At 36.7% G+C, this 14,740-nt stretch overlaps 1 protein-coding gene across 5 annotated transcripts in view; it reads right to left on the reverse strand.

The window, feature by feature from the left end:
- LOC121857262 (protein STIP1 homolog) overlaps positions 1-14,740 on the reverse strand; it is a 43,958-nt gene that overhangs the window by 28,005 nt on the left and 1,213 nt on the right. For 4 of the 5 annotated variants that reach the window (XM_042353250.1, XM_042353251.1, XM_042353255.1 and 1 more), the window contains exons 2-10: positions 14,062-14,144; positions 13,235-13,334; positions 8,304-8,369; positions 7,419-7,611; positions 6,546-6,739; positions 5,964-6,144; positions 5,685-5,775; positions 4,549-4,713; positions 3,006-3,133 (exon numbers count right to left, since the gene is read on the reverse strand). In XM_042353250.1, coding sequence (XP_042209184.1) covers positions 3,006-3,133; positions 4,549-4,713; positions 5,685-5,775; positions 5,964-6,144; positions 6,546-6,739; positions 7,419-7,611; positions 8,304-8,369; positions 13,235-13,334; positions 14,062-14,144 — 1,201 coding nt within the window. Of the gene's footprint in view, positions 1-3,005; positions 3,134-4,548; positions 4,714-5,684; positions 5,776-5,963; positions 6,145-6,545; positions 6,740-7,418; positions 7,612-8,303; positions 8,370-9,759; positions 9,861-13,234; positions 13,335-14,061; positions 14,145-14,740 lie in introns of those variants that run through there. The other variant, XM_042353252.1, reaches the window with a different exon arrangement.

Raw genomic sequence — 14,740 nt, forward strand, 5'->3', positions numbered from 1 at the left:
ACACTGTACACCTGCAGCACATTGAGTACATGTAAAATATTCAACCATTTCACCTATGAATGGAAACTCCTCATCTATTGGAAGCATTTTTTAGAGTTCCATAAAAGAAGGAAAATCTGCTTTATCCAAAGGCCAGAGAGAGAAATAAGGAGGAGAGCCCCTAGCAAGTGGAAGGCAAATGGTAAAATGGTCGTTGCCATGATGCTCAACAGACAACTCAAGCGAAATCCAGTTGAGCATCTAGTGAGGATAGCAAAAGGTAGTAGCTGTAAAAGTACATATCTGGATGTGAGAGTGAACTGCTTCACCAATCTAATTCTATTATCAGTTATATTTGACTCTTGTGTAAACTGAGGAGTCTCCCCAAACAGGATGACAGCCACTGTAATTGCCAAGCAGGATGAATGGTTGGAAAAGCTTATCAACTGATTCAACAATATCATCCCTTTCAACTGGATCACCTGGAGGAAGGTACAGAAATACATTGTGTATCTTCTCTCCAAGTAGAGTTGGACTGCTGCTACTTGCAGAGGAGAACAAAGAGGGAAATGAAGACTTGGGACATCAGGGGAGGTATAAACAAGACACCTACCATGAAGGCCACCTGCAGGGAGACGAGAAGAAAAGAACGCTGCATATCCATTAGGAGGAAAAGGCACAAGGTCCTCACCATTTAATCCTGTAAGCATACACACACATTGGTGAAGTTTGATACAGAAAACTCTCAAGTTCTTCTCAATTTGCCCTTAGTCCATGATAGCTCTATTGTAACACAGCTGCAAACATTCTACCTGGGGTTACTCCCATGATTCCAACTGAGGGGTGATGGTCTTTCTTGGGAGTCCCAAGGCTTTCACCCTTTGAGCCCAGTAATACCTGTCTCAAAGGGCAGAGATTTTCATTGTATTTGACAACCCCCGAACCCTGAAGAACACATTAGATTCTAAAGAGCCACAAAATGATGTAAAGGAAAATGGTGCATCCTTCTTTCCTCTGTGTATCCTCTTCACCCTTTTCTCAAAATTTATGTGTTGTGGGACCCAGCACTGCCATGTGAGTAATATCAGCCTCTGTAGTATTTACTCCAGGAGCTATTGAACAAGGATTTCAGCCACAGTGAATGATGCTGGAGTTTCAGTTAAGTTGAGGATTGGCCAGAAGAGACTGAGGCAAGTGCATCAATCTCCTCTAAGGGAGCAGTGCCAGTTTCTGCTGGCAGTGGTGAAATGTTCTCTACTGGGTGATGTCTTTCACACATACTCGTAACAGGCTGCTTACAAGGAGAATCCTCTATGGGAAGAGAGACTGATGACTTGAGAAATCTGTCCCAAAATTTGGTCTGTTTCAAATACTGTTAGACTGAGCATTGTGGTTGTACATTTAGAATCTTGGTTCTGTTAAATTACAGAGGCAAAGAAACTTCTGTACTAATGAAAGAGACAACACCTTTCCTTTTGTTATTGCAAAACTAATCTTTTTAATGACCAGAAGTGTTAACACTTTCTTTTCAAATAGATAACAATCACACTACAGTATATATCTACTGAGAGGTTATCAAACCTTGAGACCATTCTTAAGAATTAGTTTTTGACCAAGGACAAAATATTGGCTTTAACAGTAAAGTTCCAGCAATATGCCTCATTCTGATGGTGATAGAATGTTGAAAAGCTAGCATAAAAAAGTTCTTTGCTACTTACAAAATGGATGACCTGTTTACCAAGACATGCCACTTCCAAAATTATTTGATTCACTTCACCACAGAGGAGCACCTTACACAGGACAAGAGAAGTATTAGAGCTATAGCTATGCTCCTGACTGGGAAGAATTGGTTCAGCCTCATAACCCTTTTCTATATAAAAAGTTCCCCACGAGCATTACCATGAACACAAAGACCAGCTTGTTCACCCATCACTTTGCACTCTCTATAAGAAGCTCAAGAACTTACTGAAAAAATTCTAATGGGAACAAGATCATCATAATGTACCAAGAGCTTGTTCTTGTAGTCCCAAGGAAGCTTAACTGCTAATACTGTTGCTGAGAAGTCTGGATTTTTCCAGTAGATTAGTCCAATCTGGGGCAGATGAGTTAGTGTCCTTTGTAGATCCTCAGGAGTAACTTGTGCAACATGACTCATGAACAATTCTCTACACACACTAGACAAAAAAAATGTCTTCCTTCTATAGATGATCAACTAATGTACATTCAAATTGGATAACTGGAAACTTACAGAATTTCCAAACATCTATCCCAAGACCCCATCTTAGCTGATGCAGTTATCATAGAAATCTGTTTATTTAAACTCTAAAACCAGTACAACTTTGACCCCTGCAGCCTTTCTCATGGAAAACAACCTCAAAATGAAGTTGTTTTGGGTTGTGTATTCCACCATACTGTTCTACAACAAATAAATTAAAAACTCTTGAAACAAATTAATCTGAGTTTTGATAACAGAATAATGTATCACAAATTCTACATCCCAAAATATACCCTTTCAGCTCCCTTTCCTCCACTTACATCCAGGTCTGGCCACATTTGTTTTACTGTACCTGCCACACCTATACTACCCGAATCTCTTCTAGCTTGACCTCTGCCATACAAGAGCCAAGACTAACAAGAGAAAGGAAGCTCTACCAAAAGTAGAATGTTAACCTCTCACCACTATGACCGAGGTTCAATTCCCATTAAGGTCAAATGTGAGAAGAGTATTGTCAAAAGTGAACACGCCAATTAACACGACTTTCCTCATTTACTCCTACTCGTGTTTCCTCCTGTACTCACACTGGACCCTGGGGATGGTCTTATCACATAAACAAATGAAGATCTAGATATACAACCACACAAGCATCCATCCAAAATGTGCCTATAAAAAAAAAAATCTGGTGCAATGTATTGAGTTAAACCCTTAAAGGGAACACACAACAGCATGGACACAACTTTTACCAGAACTTGTAAAATACAAAACAAAAACAATTATACAAAACAAAAACAATGAGACAATCACTTACTTCATTTTAACGTCCTTAGAACCCTGGGATATTTTGGCATGTTTAAGGAAGTCCTCCTCCTCATCTGAATAAAAAACATCTTCCAGCGACTCTTTAAACTCTCCAGCCAACAAAGCGTCTAAGGCAGGCTGCAAAAAAGACAGCTATACAGTAATATCTCTGTTAGCCGGAATCCTCTTAACTGAAACTCTCCGATAGCTGGAATTGAAATTTTCCCAGAAAATCGTTCCCAAAGCTGGAATTTTCCAGAAAATTCCAGGTTTGGGAATGATTTTCTGTGGGGCACATTTTCTGGAAATTTCCGAGAAAATTTTTCTGGTAACCGGAAAATCCCAGAAAATTCTGGGAATGGGGGATTTTTTTTCCGGGATTAAGAGATGAAAATCGGGCACATTTTCCGAAAATTCTGAGAAAACTTTTCCGATGCCCGGAAAATTACGGGAATGGGGATTGTTTTTCCAGTTTTGAGAAATGAAATAATGCATCATTCTGGAAAATTCTGAGAAAATTCCGGTGTCTGGAAAAATTCAGTGGATGAGGGATTTTTTTCTGGCTTTGAGAGTCATCTCATTACCCGGAAGTGCTCTGCATCAATTATTCCAGCTGACAGAGATATCCTTGTACAGAGTATATCAATATAAAGTGGACACCCAACTTCCAATAAAATAAACATATGAACCTAATGGTGGAAGGTAATGAAGGCAGCATACTATGTCAGGTAAAATCTATCCTGAGATGCATAATTTAATGAAGTGATCTCTATACGTAAGGCCAAAACTTAAAACAATTTAATAAACTTCCAAAGAAATTATTGGCTAGGCTTTCATCTGGACATATCTCTTTCCCTCTCTCACTCACACTCTCTCTCTCTCTCTCTCTCTCTCTCTCTCTCTCTCTCTCTCTCACACAAAGATAGAACCAAGTGAGATGGTCTGTGGGTAATTAAGTCCCACTCTACCTCAAACATCCATAACAGTCAAATCATCATCTACTGATAATATTTCACAAAAGACCCAATGGTCCCATCTTGGTTCAACCTTGCCCCACTGTGGTTCAACCTTGCCCCACTGTGGTTCAACCTTGCCCTACAATGGTTCAATCTACCCCAACCTGGTTCAATCTTTCTTACCTCCATCAGTCACAAGGGGATTCACATAACCTTCAGCATACTTCTACAGTATCTACCAACCTCGCATTGCTATGAGAACTCCAAAGAATTTTAAAGAGCTACTCTACATCCCCAAGCAGCCTTCTTCAGCCCCTCAAAATCACCTACACCCATTGTGCCACAACCTCTACCCTTACCACCCCCCCACCCCCATCATCCCTCGGCAGTTTCAAAGAATCTAGCAGCTTATCTACAGCCGCAAACAGCAGCTATTCACACCTACAGTAACAATAGCTTCCCACATTCCCGAGCAGTATTCTACAACCTTAGCAGCCACACACACACACAGCCCCTAACAGCATCCAACAACCCTTTGAGGAATCTGTAATAGTTATCCTTCCTTACCTAAATGTTAACACTAAAAAATTTCCTTACCTGAACATGATTATATTTAGCAATGGCGTTGTTAGCTTGTCTTTCAGTAAATCCCATTTCAACAATACGAACTATTCTAACTTTGCGAATTTCCTCCTGGGCTTCTTGACAACCCTTATCTAAACGTAGAACTACTTCAAAGGCAGATTCCGCATCTATATATTTCTGCAAAGGAAAGAGAGCATAAAAAACATGACATTCACTACCATGAGCTAAAATAAAATTACTTTATGTTTCCAATAATATATACAACAAATGATTATATGAAGACCAGACAAAAATATTCATCTGTACATGAGAATCTAAATTACTGGCAGTACTGTTGGGTACAGGAGTACTGTACACATAAAAATGAAGTCAAGATAAAGATATTCAGTAGTTGGAAAGCGTGTCAAGAGATATGAAAATGGAATGTTGTTACAGACATTTTCATCAATAATAATATAACGGGCAAAAACATTTGCTGACCCATGGAAACCTTCTCCCGGGTGGTGCTGGGAGGTTGGAATCATGAGTAAACTCTCTCTTCCTGTGCTGTCATAAAAGTTTCTTTTAAGTGGAAAAGGGTTCATGGTTCTAATATACATTTGGGGTATACAGTACTACTATATACAAAGAATACTAAACCTTTTTTGATGCAGAGAGGTACAGTAGTGTCGTCACCACTGCACTTGACCAACTTCACTTCCCCAATTCTAAAGTGAAGTTTTCATTCATAAAAAGATGGATTTGGTGCCAAAAGTGTGAACTAGAGTCTTTGAAGACAGGAAATGAGCACTGTATCCACTTGGCAAATGTACCATAAGGTTTAAAAAAAACACTAATGATGGGCCCAGAGGAACAGAAATAACCATACTGATCCAAAACAAACAAAACAGACTAGAAAATTGTATTAAGTTTACATAAATACCTGTACTTTGTTTTATTGCTACTATGTAAAAAAAAGATATTATGGTTTAAGTTTTCAAGTGATTTATATACTAATTTTATCGACCAATCTGGACAGAAACCACTAAAATATGCCAACTTAACCTAAGCTAACTTTCAATCCATTCCAGTCTGCTTCAATTCATTTGAGCCATTTCAAGGTGTTTCAGTATCTGTAATAAACCTTAAACACTTGCTGCTTTACTTACTCCTAAACCTCTAAGTGATGTGCCTTTTCTGAAATGTCCTTTAGGCCACTGGGGTGCTATCTTTATTGCCTTCTCAGCATCTTTTAACGCTCTGGAAGAAAGATATAAACAATGTAAACAAGTAGTATCAACCACCTCATTGTTGATCTTTCCAACTAATATTACCTATGTTGAGCAATGTTACTTGGAATTCAACTGAGAAACAAAAAAGTGCAAGGAGTTATAGTCAAAATTTACAGATCCCCAAGTCAAAAATAATATTCATCACACTCCACATACTTCTCGTGCTGCCCAAGCTGATCATAGCAGTATGATCTGTTGCCAAAGAAGCGGTGATCATTAGGATCTAGGCGGATGGCATCAGTAAAGAGGCGCACAGCTACAGAATATTGACCTACGTTGGCTGCCTCGTTACCCCGGATGGCTAATTGGCGAGATTGTAGCACCACTGTGTCAACACCTGAAAATAAACACACAATAGAATTTCACTTACAAAACAGCTCAGTTAAACCTACAAACATGGATTATCAAGAAGATAAACCTGTAACATATTACCTATGAGTCACAGTGGAAGTATTACAACTCCGTAAATATTTCTCATATTAAAGAGTTAGTGAATTATCAAAAAATAACATTAATGATATAGCCATAATATCAACACATTACCATTATCAGTCACCATCAAATAAACATAGACAATAAGCAGACCAACAATAAACACAGCAAGACAATATAGTACAAGTATAAGCAATAACAACATATAACTAATGTATACTTTTCAAGCTTGCTGTAAGGCATCTGCAAAGGTCAAACCAACCAGGAGAAAAAAAAATATTACACAAATACAAAAGTGATCCTTACTAGCAGCATTACTGTCATCCTCCTCCTGACTCGCTCCTTTACTCAGTGCTTTCCGTCGGTCTTCATGTTTAGATGTGGCCCCAAGTCCTATTTTTTTCCCTGCAGCAGTTGCAACAAAGGCTGAATTAGGGTCCAAACCCTGTACTTCTTCTTCTTCATCCTCATCATCTTCTTCTGACCCAGAATCGTCTTCTCTGTAAAAGAAGTAAATGTACTATAAAATAATATATTGTGACAAGGGAGTAAATTTTGAAGAGAGTGCTGTAGTTATTGATGGGGCATGATGTAAGTGTTGGTAAGGAGGGGAAACAAATGAAGTGTTTAAATTAAAAGATATTGAAAACTCAAGATTTAGTGGCATTAAATATAATAAAACCAACATTCCCTCAGTTAGCAATGGTATTTCTGACAAGAGCTGAGAGTAGCAAAGATGACAGGTGGCTAAAGTGTGTTGTACTTCACTCCGGTCACCCTACACCAGGAGTGGAGAATGGCTTACTAGGGTGAAAAATAATCTCACAGTATAAATAAAGTTCACCTGAAGATTATGCACCCCAGGTGATTAGCACCAGGATGGTTAATTATCAGGAGAAATAAGCTGGAGTGCCTAATCTTCAGGTGATCCAAAATAATATTAAAAGGCTAGCCTATTTTGTGTATGGGCTCCTAGATGTTCCAGAATCAAGTTGTGTTGCAAAGTGATCAGCAGTCTGTGAGGGGCATATCTGAAACTGAGAGGGTGAGGGTGGGAGTGAGAGGTTGGAACTACGTATCTACATTTTGTGGGAACTTGCAAGGTTTCGTTGTGTCACATGAGTCATATAATAACACACACACACACACACACACACTCTCTCTCTCTCTCTCTCTTACCTTTTACTATTGCTATTATTTGAATTTTGATTTAATATCTGATTTTCTAACTTTCCTAATTTTTTCTTTTCTTTCCTTCTTTTCTTTTTCGCTCTTCTTTTTTCCGCTTTCCTCTTCTCCTTTTCAGCATCTGTTAAGTCCACGTTATTGGTTTTTGTAATGTGGTTTCGTGCATCTCCATTGCGACATAAAACTGCCGAGGAAGAGAACTGTCAACTCGCACATACCAGACACTAAAATATACATAATAACCACCCCTGGTACACTCTCATCCGCATATTACAAAACAGTAACTAACCATAAGACTTAATTACTCATTAATTAACAAATTGGAACACTAAGATTAAGAAAATTGAAACATCTAAATTTTCCTTCTATTTTCATGTATCTTGTAATGCTAGTACAGTCATTACAAAGGATAAAATTAAATTAAATATAAATATTGACCTTAGCTCTCCACTGCCATTATACCAGAATACTTCAATATACTCGTATGTCTATATATAGTACCCCTCTGGCAGAGCAGCACGGTAAAAAAAAATTCTTAATACTGAAGTAGTTTTAATTCCTTCACTATGGGTAATCTACTTTTAATATTTTTGGGGTTAACACCAGACAATTTCATTCATTTCAGAGGGGAACCCATACAAAAGTGGTTAAGCAAACTATTTCTCCCCTTAAAATTGTCTTCAAATAATTACTAAGTCAAGCAAACTAGTCCATATACAGATAATTCAAATCATCTTTTTGAAGAATTTACTCATTATATCTATTTTATACAAACCTTCCACTTGACAAAAAGGTGAAATACAATAATAATAATAATAATATTATTATTATTATTATTATTATACAAACTTACATGACCGTATCAACCTAACTCACCTCTCCACTCATCCTCGGAGCTGTCATCATCAGAGTCGTCGTCATCCTCGTATACTACTGGCTGACCTGTCAAAATAAGTCCCATATTAGCCCAATGTAATATTACTGTATTTTCAGATTAATAACATAAGACACCTACTTTACAATGCAGTCATTACAAGGGAATTATTGTACTGTACAGTATATGTGCTTTAGGCCTATGGGATCTACTCTCCCTTTCATCAGTACAGTATGTTACACCTAAAGCGGTACTGTGTCTGAACAAACTCTGTTACTACGCTAAAGTATCACCTTAATGCTTCTTCTGAGTGTGCAGAAGTATATACTGTACAGTACAGATATGTGCTAAGTTCATTTTACTTATGAAAGTATTAATGGTGTTTACAGGTTGTGCTGATCAGTTAAGACAGGTTGTGTTACAACTGTTCTCACAAGTCAGCATCCCAGGCAGGTAGAGGCTCAGTGCAGTCAAATCATATTACAGTATAGAAAATCACTCCTTTAATTACATTTACCAGTAATTTCACCATTTATTACTTCCAAATTGTTCAAACATGTGAGATTTCACTGTACAGTATTTTTAACTCTTGTATTGTACAGTACTGTACAGTATAGTGTTCATCATAACCATAATGTAAGGTACCTGTGTGTGTGCACAGGGTCACATTACAAGAGACGTGCTTTCGAGACAAAATTTACGACCGCCCCAATGTGGAAAATCTGTTGTGAAGAAACATACACTTGTGTCTTAGTTACCATGAGAATGAGTAAGTACAGTACAGTGATATCTCTGTTAGCCGGAACAACTGATGCTGAGCACTTCCCGAAATTTTCCAGGTTACGGAAAAATGTTCTTGGAAGTTCCAAAAACTGCGCATTACATCATCTCTTGAACCCGGGAAAATATTGCCCATCCAGGAAATTTTTGGGTATCAGAAAATTTTCTCCGAATTTCCGGAAAATGTGCCTGATTTTCATCTCTCAAACCCGGAAAAAACTCCGCCATCCCCAAAATTTTCCAGGTAAGTACTGGGAAAATTTTATCGGAATTTTCCAAAATATGTACCCCTCGAAAAATCGATCCCAAAGCTGGAATTTCCCAGAAAATTTTGGCTTTGGGAACAATTTTTCCGAGGAAATTAAATTCCAGCTATTGGAGAGTTCCAGGTTTGAGGTATTCTGACTAACAGAGATAATACTGTACTGTAAAATGAACTAAAAGAATTAAGTAAAGATTTAATTATGGGAAAGAAATTAATAAGAATTAAAAAAAATGTAAATAAAGAGAAAAAAGTTCCATTTTTAAAACAGCTAACCTACCTTACTTACAATACCACACTAACCACCCTTAACCAACACCAAGCTCATTTGATTAGATCTGACTTCAATTATCTTAGTCTTACTCCTCTACTCTGACCTGAGCTAAGCTAACCTAGCCAAACATCACATAACATACCTGTGAGTGCCTGATGGAGGAAACGAATCATAATAACGTCAACATACTGTTAACGTGTCTGGCACTGAAAACCAACTGACAAACCTTAAATGGCTCCCCCCAACAACTGATAAGAGTCACATGTATCCAACAGATAATACAGACTTATCTCAAATACCACGTCCATTGAAGAAAAAGAAATCCTCAGTTTATAGTCTTCAAACAGTACATATATATCTCCCATTTCCTAATATAGTATCCAGGGATACCTGGAATCTATTTTATAAACTTTTGATATCAGAGCATTTATCAGATAACAAGATGATTAGCACCCACAGTTTATTAATTTAAACTAATGATTACACACTCTAAAGCTACCTGGAGGGGAGGGAGGTAGCTTAGGTTAGGAGAGGTTAGGTTTGATTAGGTTAAGTTTAGGTTAAATTAGGTTAGGTTAGCATTAGAGTGTTTAATTATCAGGCAGAACAAGCTGGGAGTACAGTACTAGCTCATCTTCATATGATCTACATAAACTACACATACAACCTAAATGAAGGAAAGAACCCAATGTATAGATATTAATCCCAGGAACTACAACATAAAGATTGGAGAACATCAACAACATAGTGGCAGCATCCTACAGATAAGATAAGGAGAATTCATTAATGGTTCCAGCACAGCACATGACTCAATACTGCCCAGAAGGTGATACAGGGTCAGAGGGACATGTTCAAGTATGTTCGCTACAGGTACTCATTCTGCCCATCAGGTATGAAATTAGACTCTCGTAAGAATCGGAACCACTTATTTCACCTGATGATAATACATTCTACTCAAAACAACCAACCTAATCTAACCTCTTTCTTCCTCCCCCCATTTAGTGATAGAGTGTTTAAACATCAGATGAACTAAGCAGGATCTGATGAAGATTAGGAAACTCACTTATTTTACTGAAAGATTATACACCCTAATGCTCACAAAACCTAACCTAGTGATTATTGTCCAGTAAGTGAATAAGGACCTGGATACATTATACAGACCTGAAGCCTTTGTCCAGAATACACATCATCAATGAACACAACAGATGAACCAACCACCCCTTGACACTCTTACTGCAATACTTCACATAATTCTGTATGATTATCTGGGATGAAAAAAAAAAAAAAAAAAAAACACTAACAATTCCACACGCAACCAAGTCTTCTTACACAATATAATAAGGTGAATCTCTGTATAGTTATTATTAATATATGACCTACCAATTCCATCTTGGGCTTGTGAAAAAACTTCTGGCCGGAATAATTGTAGTATGAGGCTTAGAGACCACTTATTTGGTCTACCGGTAACTTACAGAGTATATACTGTATAGCGGGTATATATGAAAAAATAAATAAAAATAAAAACAATGCACAAGTGCTTCCCGACTTACAAATGAGCTAAATTCCTCAATTCCGTCTTTATGATGAATTACATGTTCTGTATGTTGGGCCCAATATTGGCCTGTATATAAGTGATGAGTTAAAATATTGTAGCTTAAATACCTGGAATAAAGACTGTACTATAATTTATATACAGTACCACAAAATAAGATAGTGTAACATCAAGTAAATAACAAGTTGTTTTAATCTTACATATTTTGAGTCCCAGTGCTGGCTCGCTTGTTGGAGTGTTTCATCCAAGGTGGGTGGATGAGGCAGCAGAGGGTGGTGAAAGGGGTTTTGAAGAGGTTTTACTGATTTTGGAGATACTGTACCTTCTTCCTGTTATCATATATCTCCTTACAGCAGGCAAGCATATCATTCACACCTCTATAAATCTTCATGAACCTTGAAAAGATAGGGTCTAGCTCCTCAAAGACAGTTCAACCATTCTCTGTACATTTTAATGGCTCTGCAACTTCTTCTGTTTCAGCCTCCTCTGTCATCTTTCGAGTTCTACTGTCATCTGAATACAGTGACTGTTGAGCATTACCAGCTTCCATTTCTAGTTGCAGCATTTTGCCCATTTCAACAACTTTATCAGTTATTTGCATCAACAGTTTTCTCAAAGTCTCAAACAATGAAATTGCTGACAAACTGTGGGCAAAGTTTTTTCCATATACCATTCATATTTGTTTGCTTGACCTCAATCCATGGTTCAGCATTATTCTTGATGGCTTTGTAAATACAGTATTGTACCCCTTCCAAAAACTCTCTTTGTTTTACCAACCTCCCCTTCTGTGACCTTGATTACTAGTGCAAATGTCCTACATATATATTATAGGTTTTAAATGATGCAAATACACCTTGATCCATGGGTTACAGCAATGGCTTAGTTTTCAGTGGCAAAAATACCACCTTAATCCTGGGGTGAAAATCATCCAAGAATGCAGGGTTGCCAGGAGCATTGTCCAACACAAGCAAAATCTTGAGAGTAGTCCTTCAGTTCAGACATTAAATTGTGGCAAAAGCAGTCCTCAAACATTGCTCCTTTGCTTCATTATTCTTGTCAATTTCATAGGTGCATGACAGTTTCACCCTTTTCTGGTCACTTTGCTAAATCTAATTTGTCTTCTAACATTGGTGCAGCATTTTCTGGTTAAACCAACACCACTGGAATTACTCTTTTGCTTCTCTGTCATTATCAGGGTTGCAAAGTGTATCTTAAATTACAAAAGAACACAAGAAACACGTTGTACAGTTGGGCAGTGAACAGTTCATTAGGCCAGGGTACACCAAATCTGCTCCCTACATGCTATACTGAGGAAAGTAGCTCCCGCATTTGATTTGTAAGTACTGCCGAACTTTCTTAAGTCCCTTATTGAAAAATTTAATATTTCTTAAGGACCCTCATTCATAATTTGGATGTCTGTAGGTGAAGGAGTGCCTATTTTCAGGTTCCAAAAGGTAAATGCTAAATATGACAATTGTCTGTTCATTTCATAGAAGACATTCCAAAACACACTGTCCTAAAAAGCTTCATACAAATTATATGTGCTCTATGGTAAGAGTTCTAGATGATAATATATGCATATACATACAGTATTACTGTAATCATATGCTGTATATATATATATATATATATATATATATATATATATATATATATATATATATATATATATATATATATATATATATATATATATATATATATATATATATATATATATATATATATATATATATATATATATATATATATATATATATATATATATATATATATTTTTTTTTTTTTTTTTAATCTATGTACAGTACTATTGTGGTATGTGCCATATACTGTATATGTAACATTATCCATGCCATATGTATTAATTGGTTGTGGACACTGTACATTACTAAAAAAAAAAAATTGCAGTTAAAAAGCACAAGTTTGCTCCTCTGTCACATCACCATCTCTGGCAGAAGTAGAGCATCCATGACTACTTGATCCTGGCACTTAGCAATAAACTCAATCATTCCTGCTATAACTATGAACACTACAAACTTAAATAAAAAGGCAATATGTTACTCACTTTTACCATGAGATGCCCGATTATTTTGTTTACTCTGCTGTATTTTGTGCGTGGAAGGTGGTAGTAGCTGGCTATATGCAGCAACTACCTGTTCCAGTTTCTGTTAAGAAGGAACATCATTAACACACAAACTATAGCCACAGAAGACAAATAACTGCTTTCATATTCTGAAGTATTGTACGGTAAATGTGACGTCCAAATTTTCTGTAAAATAGCACTTTCATATAGCATAAATGTCCACCTCACAAGAGTACCCTACTCCAAGTTAAGCTTCATATCTCCCACTCAATAATTTTTTGGGCCATTCTATTAATTCAGAGTAACTTCATGGACAGATGCTTGTCTTAGATGACTCCTTTGACTCATTACAAATAATGTAAAAAAAGTGTTGTCTGCTTGTGTGTTTATGGCATATGAAACAATTCTTGAGAACATAATTTTGGCAAGTTAATTATTGTTTCTAAGCCTTAACCTTAACATACAAAGCAGTATACTGGTATGAGACTTTTTCAACTAAATTCTTACAAATTATTATCTTATCTTAAACCAATCCATCAAACATTATGTAAAATTGGTCAACATCCTGTAATGCAAGTGACCACATTTCCCCTGTAGATAAAACATTCACGGAATTCACCACTTAGCTGACATATTAAAACTTGATATGATAATTAATGTGAACTACAGAAAGTAATAAAAAAGAATTCAATTGTTTCATTTAATCAGATTCCTAATTTGTATCATATTATGTACATTTTCATACACTTTTGGGGGAGGAATTTGGGAATATGAATGACACACACACACAACAGAAGTTATACCCTTACCTTTTTATCGTCCAGGGATTTACTAGAGGATAATTTACTGCTCATAGACTTGTATCTGTCATTGATGGCATCCTTGTCCACACCTGGAGATTTAAAAAGTGGGTTCAATTTCATAGCCAAACTATTTCTGTCTCAACATGGTACAGTACTGACAACTGCAATACTTAACTACCAGACAGGTTAAGGAAAATATGAACCCAAATTGTCAGTTATGCTATTTTGTTTATGTTTTTTGGCTCTATCTCCCTGAACAGTATAAGAATCAATATAAAGTTTCATGGAAGATCACTACTAATACAGTACATAAACAATAATAAAGATCCAACTGGAAATAACTATCTGACAGCTACATTAATTATCCTTGGCCAAATTTCCTAACTGTATGCCATTATTCTACACCTGCACTGTCTAGGTACATTTGAAACTGTACATATACCTCCACGTTTTTCCTGTGGTTCTTGTTACGAGTCGAACGAATCTGACCTTTGTTTCTGGTCCTAACCTAACCTAACCTAACCTAACCTGGCTACTATACTAAATTGACCCCACAGTCTTTGTACACCTTATACCTGCATAGTCTATATACATACCAAACTAAGTGTAAACAAACATGATAAGCTTTACTAAATAAATACTGTACTATTATTATTTAGCGTTGGATGATGCTTCATTTTACAGC

This window comes from Homarus americanus, unplaced genomic scaffold, assembly GCF_018991925.1.
Source record: "Homarus americanus isolate GMGI-L3 unplaced genomic scaffold, GMGI_Hamer_2.0 scaffold20465, whole genome shotgun sequence".
Taxonomy (NCBI): Eukaryota; Metazoa; Arthropoda; class Malacostraca; order Decapoda; family Nephropidae; genus Homarus; species Homarus americanus.